Raw genomic sequence first — 24,086 nt, forward strand, 5'->3', positions numbered from 1 at the left:
AACAAAGGGAAAATTCCTGCTATCTGTGTGTGATGTAAACACGTTGTGTTTTTGTTTTTTTTTTAAATCAGTCTCCTGCTTCACTTTGTAACCACAGGATTAAGGCATCTTAAAACATCTCTGGTTTATTGTGCTATTGTCCCAGTGCTGGAGATTCAGAGCCAAAGGACTAAAGGCAAGAGCTGCAAAGAGTTTAGGTGATAGTTTTATTCAACTGCTACTTTTGGTACCTATATTCAAATTTCAAATCCTTCAACTTTCTGTTGCACACCAGGGGCACCTATAAGTCCACAGGGGATTTTGTTAGCTGTCTCACTTAGGTTTTCAAGGGAAGTTAAGAAGAATAAGAGCAGTACTGGAAGTACCTTTTCACCAAACACTGGAATTAAGTATCTAAAACCCAAAAGGTCTCTAGAGCTCAAATACATTTTTTTGAAGGAATGCTTATAGCTGCCTGAGCAGGACTGAGCAGTGGAATTATTGAATTCCACAAAGCCCATCCTCTCAATATGCACGACACCGCCCTTCCAGAATATTCATTGAGGCACAGGGGTAATTGAATGTGGATCCTCTGAACTAAAGTCATCCCTGAAAGGGGCCTGGATCCATTAACTGGCAAGGTGCTTAACCATGTGCTCTGAAATGCATAGTGCCCTTGCATGACTCCAGCTTTGAGCAGCTACTCCTAGATTATTCTCAGTTATTTTATGGTACTGATCCGTAGAGTGCAAGTCTTCCTTTGAAATGTGCCCTGGAGCAGGCTGAACAAGTCCCTGTGCTGGGGTCTCTGTGGGAGGTGGTAGCCAGGACTCTGTGTGCTCTAGGCGGTTATTCTGACTGTGATCACGTGCAGTTCTCAAAGCTTCCTGCAGTCTCAAGACAATCCTGAACTAAAATGATGAGGGAATCCCATTTCTGCTACATATCCCATGAATGAAAAGCACATCAGTAGTTGTGTAAACTGAATTCTGACTGCCTTGCAATGCAGAGTATGTTCATGGTCCATGAGACCATGTTCAGTTAACTTTTAAATCTGGGTTAACATCTGTAAATCTTGGAAGAGGAAAATAACTGCTGAATCACATATCCTAGTACAATCATATGTAGTCTGATATACTTATCAGTTAGAAAAGCCAGTATTAAAAAAAAAAAAAAAAACAAAAAAACAAAAAAAAACACATGACTTAGAAAAAAATATATAAATAAGAAGCACAGGATCTTTTTCTACATATAGCTGACTGTTAGGTGTCTGCCATCTCATTATTATTCTATAGCTAATACTTCAGCCAAGATCATAGATTTCATTACAGAGCAAGGAAAGGCAGTGGACAAGATTAGAATCAAAATTAATCATCAACTGACAATACAGATAGATTAGCTTTATTGTGCAGTGAAGATTAATAAAATCACCTTAAGTTATTTTACCAAAACAATAAATAACATCAATATCTATGAGTTTTTAACTTAAATCTTCTCTGTAGAGTTTTCAAATATTCTATATGTTCTTATTCAATGAAGTTTTATTGTGGATTTGATGGATGAAGAAACAACCTGGGCAATGCACTGCAAGGCAGCAGAACAGTTTGTACTGTGCAAGGAAGGGGGTTTTGCCTTATCTTGAACATCTTTTTATTCCCATTCTAACCTTCATTACCTACCATTTGTAGAACTCAATTTTCATTAAATGCTGTCATTAAATGTTTTGGGGATGGATGTATAATTGTCTTTGGTTGTGCTGTGGGTTGTTTTGGTTTTGTTTTGGTGTTTTGTTGGTTTTTTTTTGCATCAGGGATATTCCATATTTCAACTTAAAATTCAAAGATGAGGAGAAAACATGCTTCTTTATGTTCAAGCTGTTTTTATTGCAATGCCATTTAGCTGACAGCAGTGTGCTCTTATTACAAAATCAGCCTCAGTATCTTAGCCATTGAATTACCAAGAAAAAAAAAAGAAAAAAAAAAAAAGAGAGACATTTGTATGGATTAAGTAAACCACCAGAGGGAGCATATATAATCCAATCAGTGTAATAGATTCATATACAAATGACAAGGAAAATCTCATTTTAAATGCTTTAGAAGGGCTAGAGATTTAAAATATAGTGTATTCTGAAAAACAAATTCCATTCTATCAATGGGTGTAATTCATGAATTTGCTGATTATGCTCCTGCTTTGGGCAAAAGCAGGAAATGTGCCCAGACTGGCTGTCCCTAGAATTTGTATTCCACCAACAGCAGTTCTCTATGCTGAAGTGGTTTTATAGGAAAATATATCAGAGTCTTAACACCTGGGTCTTAATAAGCAGATTGTTGAATTGGATCAAATCTAGCCTGTGATAAATGAGGAGTAATGTCAGTACTGTTTTTCTAACTTGTATGCTGTTACTTTCCTGATTACAGAACAATCATATTGAATATCTGAATAGAAATTCTGTCAGTGTGTCAGTCTACTCTGCTTAAAGTACTGCATAGTTCTGTTGAAGAGTTGAGACAGCAATAGGCCATTTTTATCGAGTGCAACAAATGAATGAACATGTAGATTTGTCCACATTGATAGAGATATGAATGAGAAACAAATCTATACTTTATTGAGCAGAAAATTGTTCCACACCCAATTTCTTCAAATCTTTTCCAAGCTGTTCTTTCTTGATTTGACAAGCTAATTTGAACGCATGAACTGCAAGAATCTGTTAGGAAATTAACATTCAATAATTGAGAATTTTTTATGCATGGCAAGCCTGATAGGAGCAAAGCAAGAAAAGAAAGTGGATTAATTCTCAAACTAAGTGAGCCCAGTGATGGTATTGTTTCAAAAGGGAAGAAAGTAGCCTCACAAGATGTCCTAAGTGGAATGGGAATTCTATTTTTAAGACAGTGTAAGCTTCTCACTGAGACCAAAGTCTTTAATTCAAAAGTACCACTGTGGAACATAGAGATCTTAACATGATTTTATGGAAAGTTAGCATGCAACAAGGTGAAATAAATTTTCATTGAGATTCATACATGTCTAAATATCAGCCTCCACAAATGCAGTACTAAGAATACAGTTACAAAATTGTGTGTTTTCTTTGTGCTTTCTTGTTTTGTTTGCACACATTATGAACACTTTAAATCCTGTCTTATGCATTCAGTTTGTCACTTTTTTCTGCTGCCATTGTTCCTGCTTCCTTTGACTTCTTATTCCTTTTCAATTTGTAAATGAGATATTACAGGAGCAGTAGCATACTCTGGCTAAACCATAATCTCTCTGCACTTCTCTTGCTAATAGCTTAGGTGCTGATGCCCAATGGTGCTGAAGTAGCTATGTAAAGTATTACTCAATCACTGTGAGTTCAGGTGTGATAACAGAAATACAAACAGACGTACCAGCAGCACCAGGCTGCTTTCAGGCTGTCAGAAGGCCTCTACTACTTCTAATATTATCCCAGTGTGCTTTATAAAGGAGCAAAACACCAGGAAAAGTATATGAATATGAATGGAGTTTGTCCAACATATGAACAAGGTTGGTGCCTTGTTGTATGCAACCTCAGACACAGGGTTCTGAAATATCCTTTCCAGTCTAATATATCTGGGAGTACTATAGGAAGCATAGCACCTGTGGCTTTATGTATGCTCATCTGGATTTCAGAAACTCCGAGCTTGGTTCTTTTACCTCAGCTGAATCTGTCCTATGATGTTTTGTTTCCTCATCTCTAAAGTGGAAAAGGAGATGTTTTCCCCAAAGGTGATCTTCATGGTTTTATTTTAAAAAGATGAGTAAAAGTACCTCTGGAGGATGTCTGTGTAAAACATTATAAAGTAGTTTTCAAAATTCAACAAGCCATTTTTAAAATTTATTTAACAAGAATGAAACGTAACGTAATTTGAGGGGGAAAAGGAGCCACACACATGGGAGCATACTACAGTTAAAGAAAGAGATCATTCTTAATAGTCAAAGACAGAAAAAGTTCAGAAAATAAAAAAACATGTGAGCATAAGAGAGGTTAATTAGGTTAGTCAATATTCAGAGTGTAAAATATACCCAATAGTGCTTTAGAACAAGTATAGTGCTTATCAGAAATAGATTTCAGTACAGCTCCTTCCCAGAGAACATGTTTAGAGGTTATTATTTTCTGCTTATTGTGTTGGAAAATCTGACACCATAATCTCATAAATTTGAATCCAGGTCCATTTTACAGTCTCCTTTTCCTTCTAGCTATTTAAAGCAGACCTTTATTAAAAACTTCTTTTTTATTCCTTATCTGCTTTTCAGCATGTTTCCTTTGTTGTTGTGACATCAATATTACAGAAAAAAAAAAACTCTCCTATTCTTCTTTAATCAGAACACTGACAATTCCCATTTAAACTAGGATTATTTCTTTCTATTTAAATTGAAAATACAACTTACCTCTTTTAGCCCACTTCCATTCTTAGACTCTTGCAGAAGCAAGAATTCTCAGTGAGAGTCCTTATTTCTCAATGACTAACCACCTGTTATGTCAGTTATGAATATTATCTCACTTGTTCAGTCTCTTTCACTGTATGACAGCTTCTTTACGGATGAAAAAAATACTGTTTAACAACTTTGCACTTTGTTTACAAAATATTGCAGAGTGTAACGTATTTTATTTTAGTTCCTGCCCTATGAAATTGTGGAACAATTATCAGGTTGCAGATTGCCTTCTGCGATTTGAGTCACTAATCACTTTGATTGTCTTTGTCATCACCTGTATGTTGTAAATTTTGTGATATGAAACACTAAGACGATGATGGAATTAAATATTACAGGCATGCATATTCTACATCAAATATTCACTCTAATTTAGTAATTATATATATTTTTTTTTTCAGAAGTGTTAATACAGTACAGATTGTATTGCTGTATATTAGCTGCTCTTAGCTGCTCAAGAGAAGAATTTGTAACAAGAGTAGGAACTAGTCCTCTAAACTATTCCAAAAATCATCCTATTCCAAAACAAATTTTAATTAAGCAAGATGTTTTATGACAGGATTAAAAAAACAAACAAACAAACAAACAACAAAAAAAACATATTAAGTATATGATTGCTTATATTGAGCTAGTTAAGTGCAAATATTTTTTAATAGCCTGCTCCGAATGTCATGCCTCCTATTTTGTTGGCCTGTGATGTCAGATGCAGATGTTGGTGGTATGGCAGTAGAAGTGGAACCTTCCCACCAATATTCCAAAACATTTTGTTGCCATATGACAGATGACAGCAGAGGGAAGATCTGACAAAGTGGTGTCTGACATGGAAGTGCATATGAAGCAAAGGGGTGAATTTCTCTCTGCAGAAAAATGGCACCTACTGACATTCATTGGTGCTTGCTGAACATCTATGGAGACCAAAAGATAGATGTGAGTACAGTGAGGTGATGGGTGGTGCATTTCAGCAGTGCTGTCTGCAGTGTGAAAAACAAGACACATTCCAGATAGCCACGCACTGCTCTCGCACAATGAAATGAAGAGTGTCTTTATCAGCTCATCAGCATGAATTAGTTAATACTGATAATATATGTTTTGTATGTTGAAAAAAATAGTGTTCAGTAGCTGAGAACTTGGTCTATCAAATAGTGTTACTGTGCTGCTTGTATATGTTCTATTTTCCTTAGAAATAAATAGGAGGCAATACTTTTAGAGCAACATATGTGAACTCATACTGCATTCACTCACAGTCACATTTCATTTGATAAAATTTTGTATCTTCCAAGAGAAGCTGGAAAGTAATCAAGGAGGGAAAGTACAATATTTTTCCAGGCAGATTATGTGACAAGAAAGCGATGTTCTGAGCATAAAGGAACCAAAATGGAGTCTGTTTTGCAGGAAACAGGGACAAGTGCAGACTGAGAGCAAACAATGTCTGATGTGTTTTCTTTCCAAAAAAAATGCTGATTATTTTTCATTTGAACCAAGACCTTTAGCATTTTAGTTTTACTTCATATCTCATCATCAGAATCATTCAGAATGGAAGTATCCTCAGCTCCTCAGCTTGCGAAGTTCTACTTTACAATATTTTAATTATTCTCTTAATTAACTCAAAAGCCCAACTAATGTCATCAGCTCTTCATTAGATTATGTGACTTCTTTTGTGGTTAAAAGCAGAAAAGATTTCTATCTGTTCAATTTTCTACTTTGTTTTCTAGATTAACTTTTTATTTAGAAGAGTCAGTAAATATTTTAACTCACCTGAATAATTACATAGTATTTAAGAAATCATTTCAAATCTCTGGAATACTCTTCAGTTCCCAGAAATCCATTGTATATATGTTGTTAAAAGGCACGTGTGCTTTTTAACATGGTATTGGTTGTTTTAATACTGACTCAACCTAGTGAAAAGATTTTTCCATTCAGACTTTGTCTTTCCCAGTAATTTTCCATTATATTTCTAGCTTTTACAAGATAAACCTTGATGAGTCTTCTGTGTAAAGGGCGTATGATTTGTTATTACTATTAATTCTCACTGAACTCCCTGAAAAGAAAAAAAGCATAGAATTTTGGCTCATGCACTTAATGAGCACTTCTTGTCATTTAAATATTCTTTGCCAAATAGAGATACATAGCATCTGGTAGTTCTAATGACATCTCCATATCTTTTCTAGCTATATACAGCCCAACGGAAGGATTCTGATATCTTTTCTGTTACCAAGACTCAGCTGCATTAGTTATACGAAATCATTATTGTTATACATGCAAAGACTTTAATTCTTCATTTGCTCCCTGGACCAGTACTCCCAGCTTCCTCAGAAATCCTGGAATTCTTTATGTTTTATGAATGTCCCTGTTCTCATTTCACAGAATATATTTGTTATTGCTTTGCTAAAAGCAGATTTGGGTCATCACTTGAAAATGAAGTTGTTGTAAAATGGCCATGTTGACAGATGGCATAAATGGCATAGCTAATCAAATCTGTTGCAATGTTCTAACGGCAACAGGGAATTATCCACATGCTACTAAGTGAAGATCTTAAAAATGACTTCAATAGAGCAAGCGGTGGATTGAAATGACAGTTTTCAGAGTTCTAACCCAGTGACACAACAATGATGGTAGCCACTACATCTGAAGTATCAATGACATATGCCTCAAAAGAAGTTGACGAAGTTTACTTAAAAGCAAGCACATCTAATTCCTGTTCAGACTCATTACTGCATCAACAGAAAATGTTAAATAAACGGTCTGTAGGTTTTGATGTATTTTTCTATGAGATAGATTCATCTGAAAAATATCTGATTTACATGTTTGAATGAGCCATTCTAAAAAATCAATTCCTGCAATGTTATTTGCCACCATATTTCAACCATTTGTTAGAAGAAAATCAGAACTGTATAAGATTGCATTTGTGATAAGTTGTTTTTTTTTTTCATTTAATCTTTGAAACTTTTGTTTGACACCAGTAAAATGCAAGATTAGGTCTAAGATAAAGGTTCATTAATCCCTACTAGATGTAAGTACTGATGGGTCTGAGTTAGCATGGATATGTACTTGCCACTGTTGTAGGAATTTATGAAATATCTCAATATTTTATCTAAACATTGGACTTCATTTTTAGAAGTTCATAACACGAAAACTCATTATATTTTAGACAGAATGGTATGAATGAAATACAGTGGGTTTGCTAGAGTTCATCTTTGTAGCCCTCCACAGGACTCTGCAGTAGTTCTTTCTCTTTCTTGAAATGGGGAGCCCAGAACTGGACATGTACAGCAAGGAAAAGGAAAACACTCTTTATGTTTGTCAGTATTTCTGACAAATCTGAAATCTCTGTACTTCTCTATGATACTTTTCTGTTTGAGGGGGATACTTCTCTTCACTGCAACAGGTTTTTGGAAAACTCAGTTGCTATGAAGTGAGTGATAAATGACATCTGTTAGGATGGAGTGTGTTTCTTTATTACCATTACAAAAGGCAGAAGGAAAATCAATGCAAATATATCTAAAGAGAGACTATGTTTTCTCAAAAATTTTTGTGAAAGATGTAGATTTTGCTTGGAATAATTATACAGAGAATTTTGTAATACCAGGGGATTTGTTACAATTATCTTATCCCCTGTATTTCTATAAAATAATTCCAGTTCTCCGTTCCTCCAAATAAACTATGTTTCCTGTATTTGTCTGACATGTATAAGCATTTGGCATATCTTGGCATGTTATTAAGAATGAAAAATTACCACAAAAATACAAGTAGCTGTAGTAGTTGTCTTGTTTGCTTGCTTAGTCTCATTACCAACCAGGTAAGTTATGACCGTTGGTGCCAAATGACATCATCTGGACATGCAAAAATGTTTAAAAACCCTAACTGGAGGAGAATCACTTTCAAAGCAAGACATTATGGTTTAGTTCTCTAGCAAAATAAGTTACTGAATCAAGCTTGCAAGATGTGCTTTGCCACTGGAATCATTATATTAAAACATTACAAGTTGCCTTGAAATTTCTCCGTCACATATTGCAAATAAGAAAGAGCAGTGAAAGCACGTTATTAACCTCACCTGATATGATAAGAAATATGTATGCATTCAAATTTTCTACAGCTATCAGGAAGGTATAAGCAGATATGTAGTATTCTCAAATTGTCATAAGGACTGTTCTGTGGAGCCATTATCTAAAGCCGTGAACACTGATCTCATGCTCATATGTGTATTTTGATGTTTCAGATGACCTTGCCCAATAAAATAAGTGACTGTTTCATTACATCCTCTGTAGGACTGCATTTTCCTGGACAAAAATAATTAACCCTATTTACATCCATATGGCTGACATCAGACTTAAAAATCATATGGCTCCGTGTAGCCCTAAGTGTAATTATCTTGTATAAGGGACACATTCCTATTTAAAATATAAATAAAAGATGTATAATAATAAATATCTCACTGAAATGCCATTGACTGAAATGGATGAAATGGACTCACATTGTGAGAAACAGCCTCTTGAACAGAAGTAATACAACATAAGTATATGGATTTTAAAATAAATATTCCTTCCATCATTCTCTTCTCTTTCTCTCCTGTCCTTTCATGTTTTTTTTTTTCCTCCTATTTCCATCTGGACAACTTACTTATATCTATTTCATTGTTTAAAGATGCTCCAGTGGATTTGACCGTCACCGACAAGACTGGGTAGACAGTGGCTGCCCAGAAGAGGTATGTGAGTAGTCTTCAGCCCATCACAGGTCTTCTATGCTTACAATGCTTTTCATTGTCAGACTAGAAAGAAGGGCTTCAAAGTGAAAGACACATTGTGTATCTTTATAAAGTGGACATAAAGTAAAAACACTTTAAATTAAAAATGGAAGTACCAGAAACTGTACATTTTAATTTCTTTTCATGAAGTAGAAATGAAAGAAAAAGATACCTGATGCTGGTAGTGGTGAACTGACCTACTCTAAAAGAGGTACTCAGGGTGCTCCTGCACCAGAGCAGTTCATTTTCAAGATTTTCAAGATAAATATCTTATTGCTGGTTCTTTCCCAGTGTTGTTTTTTTCCCAACAGTCAAAAGATAAGATTTGTGAGAAGAATATAGACACAACTGAAACACCGCTGTACTCTACCACCACTCTTCAACCAACCACAACAAAGTTCAGAGTTTTAACAACCACCAGAGGATTCACCAGCTCCCAGATGCCAACCAGCCTACCCACAGAAGGTGAATTGTGTAGACTAATCTAGGCTATAGTGCAAAAATGTCATTTACAAGTTTAAAAAAGATATATTTCCTCTGAGTTCATGTTGTCCTTTTCTTTTTGGGGCAATGGAAAGAGTGGGAAATTAGTCAAAGTAGTATTTGATATTACCTTTTTATTTCATCTTTCTATTGCAAAGTAAGTTTGAAGGCAATTAAAGCTGGAAGATGGAGGGAGGAAGTGCCAAGAGAGCAGACTTCCTTAGAACTTGTGGTTACAAAGAGTTATTCCTGTCCCTTTAACTATCAGGCCACATTGCCAAACATGCTGAAATGGATAAGATCCTGTTAAAATTACTGATGAAACATCCAGCAGAAAGTTAATGAATTTTGGATCCCCTTGAGTACTGTATTTAGGTGAAAACTGGAGATAACCCAAATTAGCAACCTCTTTGAATGCTTCTGGTTTAGATTTTTCAGTTAGTTGTCAGTGATATTTTCATGTAGTGCTCACTGTTTCTATAGCTTCTGAGCAGAATTAGATGGGTAAGCGATGATGTGTCAGTTCTCATCTTTGTTTCAGTGCTGCTTAAATCTTCCCTTTCTGTGGATGAGATATCCTGCCTTCCTGCTTCTGAGGAAAATTCAGCTGAATAGAAAAGTTTAACCCATATTATTCAAATGGCATCTATAAAGTAGAAGAAAGCAGGTGGAAGATGTTGATAGGAATTATATGTTAACATATTGGAAACTACTAGGAGTGTGCAAAATGGCACATGACAAGATGTTTTAAGCTGTAGACATTATAAGTTGAGAATCTACTGATAAGAAGACTTGGTTTTGCTTGCAACAAGAGAAGTTTAGAAACTGTCAGTGCAAGATTTGGACTGCCATATGCAATATGCACACCTGCTAATATTTTCTTATGAGAAAAGGAATATGTAAATAAATAGGATATAAAACTGTTAGGCTTTTCTATAATTCTTAGAAGAAATTATACATTATTTTATTGTCTTGTAGTGGTTCATGCAGTCCTTACTATGATAGAATGCTCAAAAATTAATATGTTACAAAAAGGAATTATTTTTAAGAAGTGATATGGGGTGGACTGTAGCATTTTGAATCCTACTTTACGCAGTATCAGACTCATATGAAGTAAAACCTTGCTCAGTGTAAGAATATCATGATCTAATTCTCATTGAATTAAGTACCAAATCATTTTTAATTGTGGGACTTGTACAGCATTAGAAAGAAAATAATTCCTAAGACAACTCATGATCTAGAAAAATGCGTTTTCTTACAACTAACTTTGATTTCCTTTATAGATGATACCAAGATAGCACTGCACCTAAAAGATAATGGAGGTAAGAGATGATTTTTTTTGTGTGTAAATAATGTCAGTGGCTTGTCAAATTACACCCCACTGAACTTCATTAATCAAAATCATGCTGAAGAAATAGCTTCTACCAGATTCCCAAGGGACTTCAGACTTTCACACTTCTGCAGAAGAGCAGAAGGGCAAATAAGCTTAGCAACTGCTTAGTAAATTAATTATTTACAGTTTTATTTGTAAGACATTAAGAAAACAACAGGTTTAATTAGCTTCAAAAACCATACTAAAGACAAAGTTTAACTGAATTAATACAGTTATTAACTGTAGTTCTATTTTATAATAATACAGCACTGTTTAGCTGTTTTAAAAGAAGACATGATGCTAATTCTAAATAATGGATCACTGTAAGTGACTATGGGTCGCTCTGAAAGTAATGCCTCCTATTTCTTTCCACGGGAACTACAACAAATACAAAGAGCAGATAACACGTCTTGATAGAGCAAATTCTCAGCTACAAAACAATATTTTTCAACACAGACACCACCGTTAACTGTACATTTTCACCATCGACAAACAAGATCCTGGATACCATGCTTGTCAAAATCTGCACCAGCAAAGGTGGGCCATTGTCACTGTCATCACTCCTGAAACGCATCACTCACTGCCTCACTGTGCTAACATCCACTTTTTGGTCTCCATGAGCATTCAGTAAGCACAGATGAGTGTCAATGGCTAAAATTTTTTTAGTGCAATGTTTGTTATTCTATTCCACACTTTGACTTCAATGTCAGATGTCATTCTGTCAGACTTCCCCTCTGCTGTCATCTGCCACATGGCAACAAAATGTAATGGAACATTCATGGGAAGGTTCAACTTTACTGCCATACCACCAGCATCCACACCTGATGCTGTGGGCCAGTATAATAAAATAGAAGGCAATACTTTTGAAGCAGCCCTTATAGGATTCAGTATTACTAATTAATTCACAGTAGTGAGTTATTAGGTGACATTTTTTTGATAAAAACATCTACTTTATATCTATATGTCTGTATGAGCAGAGATCTCGCTTTCCTCCATGCACATTCCCCTCTGTGAGTTAATATGACCACTTTGATTCCCTAATAGAAGTCTCTGTTAAATCAGACTCTGCGAAGGACTACTCTTGTCAACTTATTTGTTGGTTCAAGAACCAATAACTGAGGTTTATTCCTTCTCCCTTTGTGGATGATGGCATTTTGCTATTAGTTAGAAGAGGGTTGGGTCATTAGATGTAGGCAGGGTCTGTATTCACTTGCTGATGAGAATGGAAAGATTTAGGTTAATTTCCACAGGATTTGGAACAGTCAGTCAAAGCAGAGGTTGATTTGCCGAGCAAACCAAAATGATTTATATTTCCACTGGCATAAAGGGAAAGTTTACTGGTAGTGGTTGTCTTTCTCCTGAGGCACGGGAGGCTGTTTGGCATGGATTTGACACAGAAATAATGCCTTGGAATAAGGTCATCTATAACCTCAGGGCAGTACTGATAGGCATTTTGTCTATGGGAATATCCCTGAATCTTTCTTTATCTGATTCTTCTTGAAATCAAATGGCATTTTATTTTGTTGTGAAAAGTACCTCAGTGCTTTTAGAGATCAATATAAAAGGTGATTCAGTCAGCACTTTGCTCACACATTTCCCCTCTGTCTGTACATAAGTTGTCTTCCAAGGTGATCTAGACCCATGCTCTGCCTGCAAGAAGTCTCTCTGGAGCAGGCAGCTAGCCTGGGACCAGGCAGCTCTTCACCTCAATCACCTCATCAACAGCACAAAATAGTATGCTGCTATAGAAAAAAAAAAATTCAAAAGTTGCACCTTAAAAAAATGTTTATGTTTTTTCTCAGTTTGGGAATTGCAACAAAACTTATGTTTTTATATTAAAGTGATGAATGGCTATGGTCTTTTTGGCAAAGTGATTTTCTAGAGTCTGTGATATCACTCTTCTTAAATACAGAAAGTCTGTTCACTTGCAGAAAGCTGCTGCATTTTAGAACAAGCCAACAGCTGATGTAATTATTCATTTCCATTAAGCTTTTTCTTTCCTTTTTGAAATAAAATAATAATAATAATAATAATAATAATAATAATAATAATAATAATAATAATAATAATAATAATAGTAAAAACAAACTGACTTCAAACAAGAAGCAAAACAGCACATCAGGATTTTTCATTCACACAGTAAATGTAGATTTTAATCTGGGAAGTTCTTTCTGATGAGTCTTCAACTGTGTATTGAATTTTCCAGTGACCCCTAGATTAGGCTCATATAAAACCTCTTCTGCTGTAGGCATGTTTTTTAGCTCTCTGTGATTTGTCAGCTTTTCATAAAGAGTAAATTCTTTCAGGTCAAAAATACAGGGTTTTTGTTTTCTCTGACTAGATCCTTTAAAACTTTTATGAAAGGGAGCCTTCTATAATGGAAAACCAAAGCTGTATTGGATCAGTGATGGCCTATAGCTTGATGTGTCCTTGGATGGTAGCTGTCAATATCTGGTTGGGTACAAGAGGACTGTATAGAAATTCTGCATCTCATCTCTATCTGGAACTTTGAAAAGCACCTGTTATAAAACAGCAGCTAAAGTTAAGGTTCAGATTTAGGTCAAAGTGTGTGGACTTTTTAATTGTATGATAAATCAGTTTGCAAGTTAATGCTGTAATTCACCCACAGTCATTTCAGGAATGTTTTAACAAACTTTTAAAACTTGCTTGTTTCTGTTTTTTCTGCGTTGCCTCTTTCTTCATAGACATTTGATAGATGCCTAAAAGGTATATGTCTAAACCAATTCAAAATATAGTTGGCGTGCCATCGTGATATTTATTGGATCTTAATTCTATTTAAAATAAGAAGAAAAGTATTTGTTAAACTTAAGATATATCCAGCAGAACACATGTATGCTTTTGTTATTAATTGCAATTGCAGTTATTATTTCATTTTTCTTATAACACAGCCCAGGTGACTAAACAATTTAAAAGCCTAATTTTTCATAAAAATTGTGAGCAATTGACTGTGGCAAAACAGTAATACAGTATTTTCTTGTTGAGAACTCTTTGGTGGGTGATTTAGATGATTGGCCAGCACATCTAGACATTTCATTTGACCTTTTTAGATACCTTGTTGTGATGATTTGATTGTTATGAGTCCTTCTCAATCCTTCAGCTTTATAACTCAGAAGAAAAATGTGTGTGTTGCACATTAAGTGCCTGGAAATCTGCTACCTTTTCTCATTCATCAAAATGTATTAAAAAATTACTGTTACAAAAAAAGGCAAAACTATACAAAATGACATCTACCTGAGGAATAAAGCTTTTTTGTGCATTCATGAGCAAATCTATTTCAGCATATGTAGATAAAGGAAATGTCTATTTCTTGCTTGCTCTAGTTAGTGTACCTTTTCAATGATGGTCTGGATGTGAACTTTAGTGCTGTCCAAGATTAATATTAGCACTATAAAGTAAATGATTCTAGTTAGAAACACTGGGAAACAGGATAGGAAATGATCAAAATACAATCCCAAATGTTTGAGTCTTGATAAAGTACTTTCATGTATCTTAAACACAATGATGAATTTATCCAGTGCTAGGTCTGTGTCTTTAATTTCCCTTTAATGTTTCAGTCTTTCTACCATGGTAATTCTCAAGAAATTGTGGATAAGATTTAGTCCTGTTTTTTTACACTAACCTCCAGCTAACTGATGTTCAACTAACTAACATTATTTCATGCTTGATAATAATTATCTAACATTTTTTAATGTGTTATGTTTCTAAACAATCCAGTTCAGCATGATACCATGTAAATGAACAGCCCCCACGGCTTTGGAAAAGCAGCAGCCTCTGATATAAATACTCCATCTTCATTGTTCACTAGGTACAACTGGGAATTTATTTTACATATTATACACAACAGCCAGTGTGCAACACTAGTATTTTCTAAAGCAGTCACAAATAGAAAGTGCTGAACTTATCTTTCCTGGTTGAAGAATGGAACTGCAAACTAATAATCTTTAATTTTATGACATTTAACCTGGGAACACTGACAGATTGTGTTCATTTGTGTTTGTTTCTTTGGCACTTTGGATTATATTTAAATGTTCCCTGAAACTGGATATTTGTGTCTTTTTCAGAATTTCTTGCATCTTCACTGTATCTCAGTTTTGCTGTCATCATCTTATTGTAGTTATATAGAGTATGTTTAAAAAACAAACAAAAAAAACCACTAAAAAACTCTGCAGAAAGTCAAACAAATAAAAACAGAACTTTTCCAAAGTAGCGCTAATAGAATGTATCTTCTATAAAGGCAATGTCACTTTCTGCCTCTAGCACAAAATGACATTTTACATCACATTAGGCATTATCCAATACATTGGCTGAAAGAATGATGTTTAAACAGACTAGCTAAAACAGAACTGTATGTAGACATCAACTTACATTTAATTCTGACCTCTTATGCTGGTTTATTTTGTCTTTTGTTTTCTGTGTAAAATGTAAACTGATATAGGTTACCTACTCATATCATTTGTGTAACCTGGTAAATTTTTGCTCTCTTTGAATTAGGAATTCAGCTGCATTGCCCGGCCAAATACCATGGCTCAATATTGTGCTCTGTGACAGCTCATGTTACTTAGTGTTTTAACAGCATAATTGCTTCAAACTACTCAGACTAAACTGAACATCAATGCATGATAATTGTTGCAGGAGTATGTGAGATATTTTAGGGCAGAATAATGTAAATCCTTAGCTAACACAGCTATTGCTGTCATTCTATAAACAGAGAAGTTAGTTGGTGTTAGTGCATTCACATCCACTTGCATGGTGAACTAAGCAATCAATCAATCTTGGAGAGACTTACTGAGATGCCCAGAGTCCTGTAGAAAATTGATAGCAATTGGACAGATTTTGGATTCAGGATTTGTGGGTTACACTTCATGATATCTTCACTCAAAGACCACCTTTCATTCCTCAGCATTAGCTGAACCAGGACTTTATAAATCATTCTGTTACTAAGAAAGGTATTTGCAGTGGATTAACTTCAAAATGTTAACAAATGCTAAGGGAATGAACTCACAAAAGCAAGAAAATCATACTGCATTATCACGAAGAAACTGAGAAGTCCAGAGCATGCTTTTCCTAGAAGAAGTAGAGAACACAGTTTTTTGGAGATTCCTCTGAGCCTCCAGTGAATTCTTCCCACTATAAATTCAATTCTTATCTCCCACAATTACTCTGCATAGGTCATTTATCTTCTGTTCAGGAATCTGCTTTATGTATAGGGAAAAGAAAGCTTAGCTTTGGAAAATCATATACCTGTTCCATAAAACAAGCAGTCTTCACATAGGCTTACATTCCAGATGTAAGCGGTGTTCCAAAACAGGGTAAAAAATTCACTGTCTCTGCTGAGCTCAAATAGGTTGTATCCCTGTGAGCTTGGCTGTCTTGAATATTATTTCCTTCCTCGATATACGAGCACAAACTCTGTCAGGCAAACAGAGCAAAGCAATACAGCTTCCAGTCTGGACATTATGTACCAATCAGAATGGAGATCTAGTAAAGTGAGCCTGAATCTGCAGATGTGAGTTAGCTGTGGACCAAGTAAGAAGCAAGAGAGTTTCAGCCCAAAGAGGAGAGCAAACACATGCAGAGGAAGCGTTGCCTTTTTGGCTTTTATGGATTTGTCTTGCAAAAACATCTATCACATATCATGAAGTTCCTCAAAGAGAGGAATTCACACATAAAATGATCCATTGCCAGCTATGAAAAAAGAATGGTTGTGGGTGTAAGGATGGCTGAATGTAACTTAGTTACAGTAGTATATCAGGTAGATAGCAGGGATAGTAATGGAGAGAAGGATTTGACTTGCCATGTTCAACAAAATCCATACTGATTTTCTTGAAGTCAAGGTATTCCAATACTGACAGTGATGGACAGTTTTATTACCTTGAAACAGACATTGGAGAAGGGGTGTAAATTGCTTTTTTCCTAACTCAGATTACTTCTAAAAGGCCAAGTATATATTCCCTGTTTTGTGATATATAAGATGGCATAAATCCTAAGCAGCAGATGCTTCATTGTTTATATATAAAATGAATGTAACCAGCAAAAGTTAATAACTAGCAAAAATCCAGCAGCCAACTAAGTATAAATGCACTGATAAAAAAAATCAGCCTTCAATATATAATAGTTTCCCTCACAGCTCAGGACTTCAGACTGAGATATCTTATGTAGAGTGAATTAGAAAACTTACAAGTGTCTAATGGAGAATGGGATCCCTATGAACAATATTAAAAATAAATAATTAAAAAATAGTAGCAATGTGTTTTCACAAGCTTTAAGTAACCTAAGAGATGCATTCTTTAAGGATCAACAAGTTTTGGTGATCCTATAATAATATTGCAGTTGGAATCTCTTGAAGTATTTCTACAAAAAGCTCCCCTTTCACATTTCAGTGACATGAGTGTTTTCACTTAGTTCCATTTCAAGATAATTACTGTGAATCAAATGAAACATTTCAATTAGACGTCTACCCTTTAACTGTTTAATTGTCCTTAATTCCACCTAATTTTAGATTCTGTAACCAGGCATTGGCAATTTATTTGTGAGCTGCATAGAAATATAGCCTATCAGTCTAAGATTTAATATTATATGTGGTAAGGATTATTAATGTTATATATGAGCATGCCTGGTGTTCCTAAGCTAGTATTTATGGAAAATTACTCTTGTATTAGCATTAATAGCATGGCATAAATCTACCTTAATCTATAAATGTTTGTAGTTTTTGTTGTTTTTTGTTTTGTTTTGTTTTTTAATGTGGGCATGCTACAGCTTGAAAACCACAGTCAAAAACAAAATGTTCATTACTGAATGTAAATTGCAGAATGCATGAGAGTTCCAAAGTAAACAACTAAACAATTTAAAAGAAAAAATTAAAACAAACAAACAAAACCAAACAAAATAAAAAACACTTATTGAGCTTCTCTAATGTTATGTTTAATCTAATCTATCTAATCTATGTAGTGCACACTTATAAGTATTACGCATAAGAGTGTAAGTACTGTAGATGTGGTTATACTTGAACCAGCAGGCTTTTTCACTCTGGCACTGTTTCATCTGTTGGAATGATTTTCCTGGGCTGGTAGTTATCCAAAGCTATTTCACCACAAGACTAAGTTCATGCCAGGGATGCTGCTGATAGGGCTGCATATATATTCACATACCTATATTATAGTTTCATATTCATCTGACCTGACAGCAAAAATATCATCTTTTTTACTGAAGGTTTAGAGTGTGTCCAATTCTGCCACATGGCCTAACAGTAAATGCTCATCTTGTAATAAATCAGTGTCCATTATTTATCTCTCTGTGACAAATTCAAGGATTTACCACAAAAATTCATACATCTGGTAAAAGAGAGGAGAGAAACAGGAGGTGAAACAGGGCTGAATTACTGTGTTTCAGCTGATCACTGCTGCTTAGGATATTTATATCCTGACTTTGCTGGTATAGCTATGTCAGTCAGGAGGGTCAAACAAACATGATAACCCTTAAAGGTGCATGTGCATCTAAGCAATTTGGTTGGAGCTTTTTGCCTTCTGATCAAAACACAAGAGTGAAAAGGAACAACATGGAAGAAAAAGGTGAAACTTTATTTTCCAAGTTCATGGTACAGAACAAAATTCATTTTTATTCTTTCATCAGTCATTTACCCTTGAATCAGTGTCTAAAGGAAAGGTTCCAGTTAGAAAGCAATAGACCTTCACATAGTTTCCTTCCATTTCCAATAACATTTTTTCATATCTTTGCTCTCACAGTCAGAGATGTAAATCTTTGGTAAGTTACTATTTTTCCATCCCATATAATTGCAGACATATGTATCACAGGTTTTGTTCTTTTACTTGTATATAAAATTGTTACAGTGGCAACCTCGTGTGAACCTTGGGCTTAAATAACAGAACATTCTGTACTTGATTATTTTTGTAGAGCTCAATTATTATTATACAATACTGAGATAAATAGTGGTGAGAATGAATCTGTAACATGTTTACAAATGCTCTAACTGTCCCAGTTTGTACACACCTTTGTTCATGGCAAAGTCAGCATCACAGTGACGATGAAACAGGACAAAACATTTGCATGTGATAATTTATTGAGGTTTTGCTTTTCCTGCAGTAGAAGAATCTAACTCAACTGTAAGTAGAGGCATAACACATTAATATAAAAGCAAAAAAGATAGTCTTAATGTGTTCACCATGCAAAAAGTCAAATCACTCCTACTGTTTTCACTTTCTTTTTAGATAACAATACAACAGGAGAACAGTTATTTCGTGTTTGTATTGTGTCTTGGGGAAAAAAAAAAAAAAAAAAAAAAAAATTACTCTTTCTGTACTGCTACTCAGAACCTAGTGAGAAGCAGAGTAACCATGCAGATGTTAACATGTTCTTTCTGCTTAAAAGATTTATACATGAAAGAATTCGGAAAGGAGTTGTAAATAGAGCATATCATATGTAACAACTGTTACTCTGAGCACAGGAAAATGTAAATTTGGGGAAAGTTCCACTGAGAAAGCTGTTTTGGAGAAAAATTGTTCAAAAGACAAATAGCCTCCTATGGGTTTAACCTTGCTTGGAACAGCAGATGGGCTGTGAAAAGCTTAGTAATACTTCTGCACATTAAAAAATTTGTGAACCTCCTTTTTTTTTTTTTTTTTTTTTTCTTTTTTTTCCCCATCTATTTCCCTTGGTAGCTTTTTAAAAGAGCTGTCAGTAGATTTTTAAGCAGAGAGCGTTCTCAAAGTTGACAACATTGTTTATTGTCTCTGTGCAAAGACAGTGAAATCAATTTCTCATGAGTATTATAACCCTGGGGTCAATGAACTGAATTTCAATTATGTAAATTATAAGTAACATACACTTGTTGTTATTTAAGAATGTATTTTATTTGTTTTCGCATTTGCCATTCTGATAGCTGCAGTGATGTCCACACAGTACTCTACCCTAGACTAGGCAGCCTATTGTCACCTGTTTTACTGCGAAGTGACAGCGTTCTTATTTGCAAATCTGGGTGATAACCACTGAGAAAATATCAAATCAAAACAGATTAATTTGATGGCTTTTATAAAGTGGTCAGTACCTTTGCTGAAATCTAGAATTTTTTAATATGTAGAATATGATGTTCTGCTTTCAACCATAACGTAGTAACAATACAAATTATTCATTTTGTGTAAATTGGCCTGGAAATTTGGTCATTTACGATTCACCAATGTGACACTGAATAATTGAGTGAAAGAGTATGAAGTTGTCAGAAAGACAGTGATGAGAAATACAAGGTAGGAAGCACCCACTCCTTATGGGAAGTAGGCATTATCTCCCTTATTTCACTACAGTATCAAAGAATGGGCTGGAAATTCTCACTGCCTATTCTATTAAAAAAAAAAAAAAAAAAAAAAAAAAAAATCAAATAGGGCTAACACTGGGAAACTTACAGGAATAAGTTCTTCTCGACGGGAAATACTTCCATGTAATAGAAACAGCTCCTGGCTAAGATAATGCATCTTCATTTTACTTTTTTCCCTATTGCTGTAATGGTACCATGCAGTCCTTTGTGGAAACAGCCATGTCGGTCTTCCATGGAATGCATAAGCTGTTATGGTTAACCTCAGTCTGGTTAACTATTCCTGTTTTCTTTTACTGCCCCTCATATGAGGCATTTAATGCTGTCTTAGTATCAGTAGATTTTTTCATTATTTTCCAGTTCTTTTTTTTTTTTAATATTAGTTTGGAGTGTTTTGTTCACCATCTTATGAACAATGGAAGACCATGCACAAGTAGTATGGTTGTTACTAATTGTGTTAGCATTGTAATTGTTTGAAGCAATACTCATAATTCAATTGCTGTTTTCTAAGATTAAATCAAATGTAGATGGACACTGACCTCACAGACTGTGACAACTTTACAACCTGTGACAACTGAATCAACCAAACAAATAGTTCAGGGAAATGGTACAACAAAAAGAATGACTGTAGAAATCAACCACTTTCACTATAGTCAGCTTGGCAAACAAACAAAGGAGGAAATTTAAAAATGGAATTGAAAAAGAAATATATTTAAGTTAGACCAGAATGGAGTAAAACACAGAGGTGATTCTAGGATTGTCAGAAAAGCAGAAAGCAGTGGGAATATTTGGGCTCCAGGGCACCCAAAGTAGAAATCATATCCAAACATAAGTGGATATTGCTTAATTCATTGAGAGACTTTTTCATAGCGGATACAGTGCTATTAAAAGATTTATAGTCACTTATTTGAAGGCAGAGTTGACATGTTGCTTTTGTGATAGAGCCAACACTGTTTTCTCCTGGAAGGGGCATAGCACGAAAAATGTCTCAGAATCGGGTATAATAAATGGATGATCTTCTATAGTACTTGTATGTGTGTTCCATTCGGACCACAGTTAAAGTGTTGCAGGGTCATTTAACATCCTTCTGTTACAGTTTTTGCAGTTTGATTCAGTTGCACGGGATCATTCAAAACCCCTCTCTAACCTAATGAATCCGGCTTTCAAAATGTTTATTATCTAGACCTCATAGGGATTTGTGGCATCTCTCAACTTGAAGCTTTAAAAACTAGAATAAAATGCAACGTTCAAAAGATATTCAATTGGTACTTGTCTGTAGGGCAACTGCTATGGTTTTATGAGAAAATCAAAGCAAAATTCATTATGAAGGTAATTGGGACCTTCTGAATGTCCAGATTTTGTTCAGATGAAAATATATTAATTTTGTTTATTGAATCAAAATTAGTAAAATGCTTGGAAACATCTGTTCATTAAGATTACATGATTGTGGGAAAGAAAAACAGCATCTTTTTCCATCTTTGGGTCTGGAAAGCAAGACTTAATAATGAAAAAGCAAATGTTCATGTACCGGATGTGAAATGGAATGGATAAGACATAAGTTACTGTACTAATAAGTATGTCATTCATGCAGCTTCCACAGATGACAGTGCTGCAGAGAAAAAAGGCGGAACACTTCATGCTGGTTTAATCATCGGCATTCTAGTCCTGGTCCTCATTGTGGCTGCAGCCATCCTCGTGACTGTCTATATGTACCATCATCCAACATCAGCAGCCAGTCTCTTCTTCATAGAGGTAAGACAAAAGTAACACACTGTATCACTATTTGGAGTCTTCAGAACAGAACTTTTTTCTTAACCATATCTAGAAAATACTCCTCAATTCCTAGTATCAGATAAGATGCTGCTATTTCATTCCTAGTATGTTTGTCACTTTGCTTCTACTGTAAGTGTAATTGCTTTCACTTGTTTAATTTTACACAGGTCATTCACAAAAGATAAATCTCAGATATTACCTCTCTTTCATATATTTCCTTTTCCTCAGTATATTTCTCATTAGCTTCCATGTGCATTGACATTTTCTTTTGGAACATAGAGTTTTTCTATTATTTTCCTTTGGAAAAAAAGATGAAAACTGATGTATTTCATTCTCAGAAGGGGTTGACTGAACTTAAGTATGCATTTGAAAGACTGTTAGCAGATCCGTACATTCATTTGTAGGCATTTTTAAAACACTTGGTATCAGAGTGTGAGATCTCCTTTTGGTCTTTTTATTAGAATAGAAAGAAACAGATGATGATTCATCTGATCTATTTGAGACATTTCCTTAATAATTAGGCAAATTACTATTTTTCTCCCTCTGAGATAGACAACTACCTTAGGTACAGACATCAAAATTGCAGATTCTAACACTTATTTAGCTCAATTCTTCTGTACATGACAATATGAGAAAATAAAGTTTTCCATAGGAATTCTATACTAAAAAAAAAAAAAAAAAGCCATTCTGGCAATACTTATATTTACTTTTTTTTCTTTTCAACAATATTATTTCTCTACCTTATAAATATGGATTAGCTAAATATTAAAGAAGCAATGGTTGGTCATAATACTCACCTGCAGTAGTTCCTCGCTTTTAAGAGTTGGGACACTTTCTAATGTAAAGTTCCAAAAGCACTGAAAGTGTCATTAGGGACACATCTAGGGCTTCCTTGTGAAAATGTCTGGATGAGAAAGATATGGAAAGATAAAGACATTCATTCTTATTGACAGTAGCATGAATTGAACTCAGATGCAAACTTGAACAGGAAGATTTGTCTTTAAAACTGTACTATAACACATATGTTGCTGAGATGCAGTAATAGTGACAGAAGTCAAAATGAATTATTAATCTGTGTTCTAGGCTAAATGTAACCCTTAACCACTGGGGAATGGTATCCATAAAATAAAACCCATGTCACTAAATTTTGTCTCCAGGTGATATTAGTCAATATCTGAAGTCAAAACTAAAGTGGCTTTTACCAAGCACATTTACCATGAGCACAGGGAAGATTAAAATACACACCTGTCTAAAAGGTTTTAGTGTCCTGTAGTCCTGTGTCAAGTCTTCTCGCCAAATGAAGATATGCATTAGTTTATCTGTCATCACTAATTTGAATAAAGCTTAGTCAAATAAAGAACCTGCACCATTTGTTTTTATTTTTAAAGAAACTATTTATAATTAAATTACTGATAGAGTAATCCCTACGTAATAGCATCCATTCATTAGTGTTCTCTACTAATAGAAAAATATTTTTTTAGCCAAGATTGTAGTATGTTGCCAAGATTCTTTAATTCTCATTTTCAGTCATATTCTGTTGGGTTTTAGTTTAAAGGCTGTTTGTTGAATTTCGAGTTAATTTGGTTTATAGTCAAGACTGCTTACTGAATAAAGAAAAGTATAATCAATTTATCCTGTATCACATGATTTTAGTCTGTTTCTCTGGTGTTCTCTCAGTTCTCACCCAATATTCACTAACCACTTTACTCAGGTTTCTGTATAGTTCAACCTGAATCCCATTTGTGATGCCCCTCATTTTTGCTGTCTAGTCCCTTTCCTTAACAGAAATTTTCCTTTAATATACCATGCATGGACTGCACTGTTTAACTTTGTATTGATAAGTGCAACCCCTTGCGACACCTCTGAGTAGTACTGAATGAAATCCTGAATGCACTAGTTGATTAAATTAAGCAATGCACAGAAGTCAAGGAAAATGTCATTTATTTCAA

General features: G+C 34.7%; 1 protein-coding gene across 1 annotated transcript in view; it reads left to right on the plus strand.

The window, feature by feature from the left end:
• The window catches only part of PLXDC2 (plexin domain containing 2), a 224,210-nt gene that overhangs the window by 190,251 nt on the left and 9,873 nt on the right, over nucleotides 1-24,086 (plus strand). Inside the window, exons 10-13 of the mRNA XM_072329453.1 lie at nucleotides 9,067-9,127; nucleotides 9,478-9,631; nucleotides 10,933-10,971; nucleotides 21,956-22,116. Coding sequence (XP_072185554.1) covers nucleotides 9,067-9,127; nucleotides 9,478-9,631; nucleotides 10,933-10,971; nucleotides 21,956-22,116 — 415 coding nt within the window. The remainder of the gene's footprint in view (nucleotides 1-9,066; nucleotides 9,128-9,477; nucleotides 9,632-10,932; nucleotides 10,972-21,955; nucleotides 22,117-24,086) is intronic.

Source organism: Excalfactoria chinensis, chromosome 2 (genome assembly GCF_039878825.1).
Source record: "Excalfactoria chinensis isolate bCotChi1 chromosome 2, bCotChi1.hap2, whole genome shotgun sequence".
In the NCBI taxonomy this organism is placed as follows: Eukaryota; Metazoa; Chordata; class Aves; order Galliformes; family Phasianidae; genus Excalfactoria; species Excalfactoria chinensis.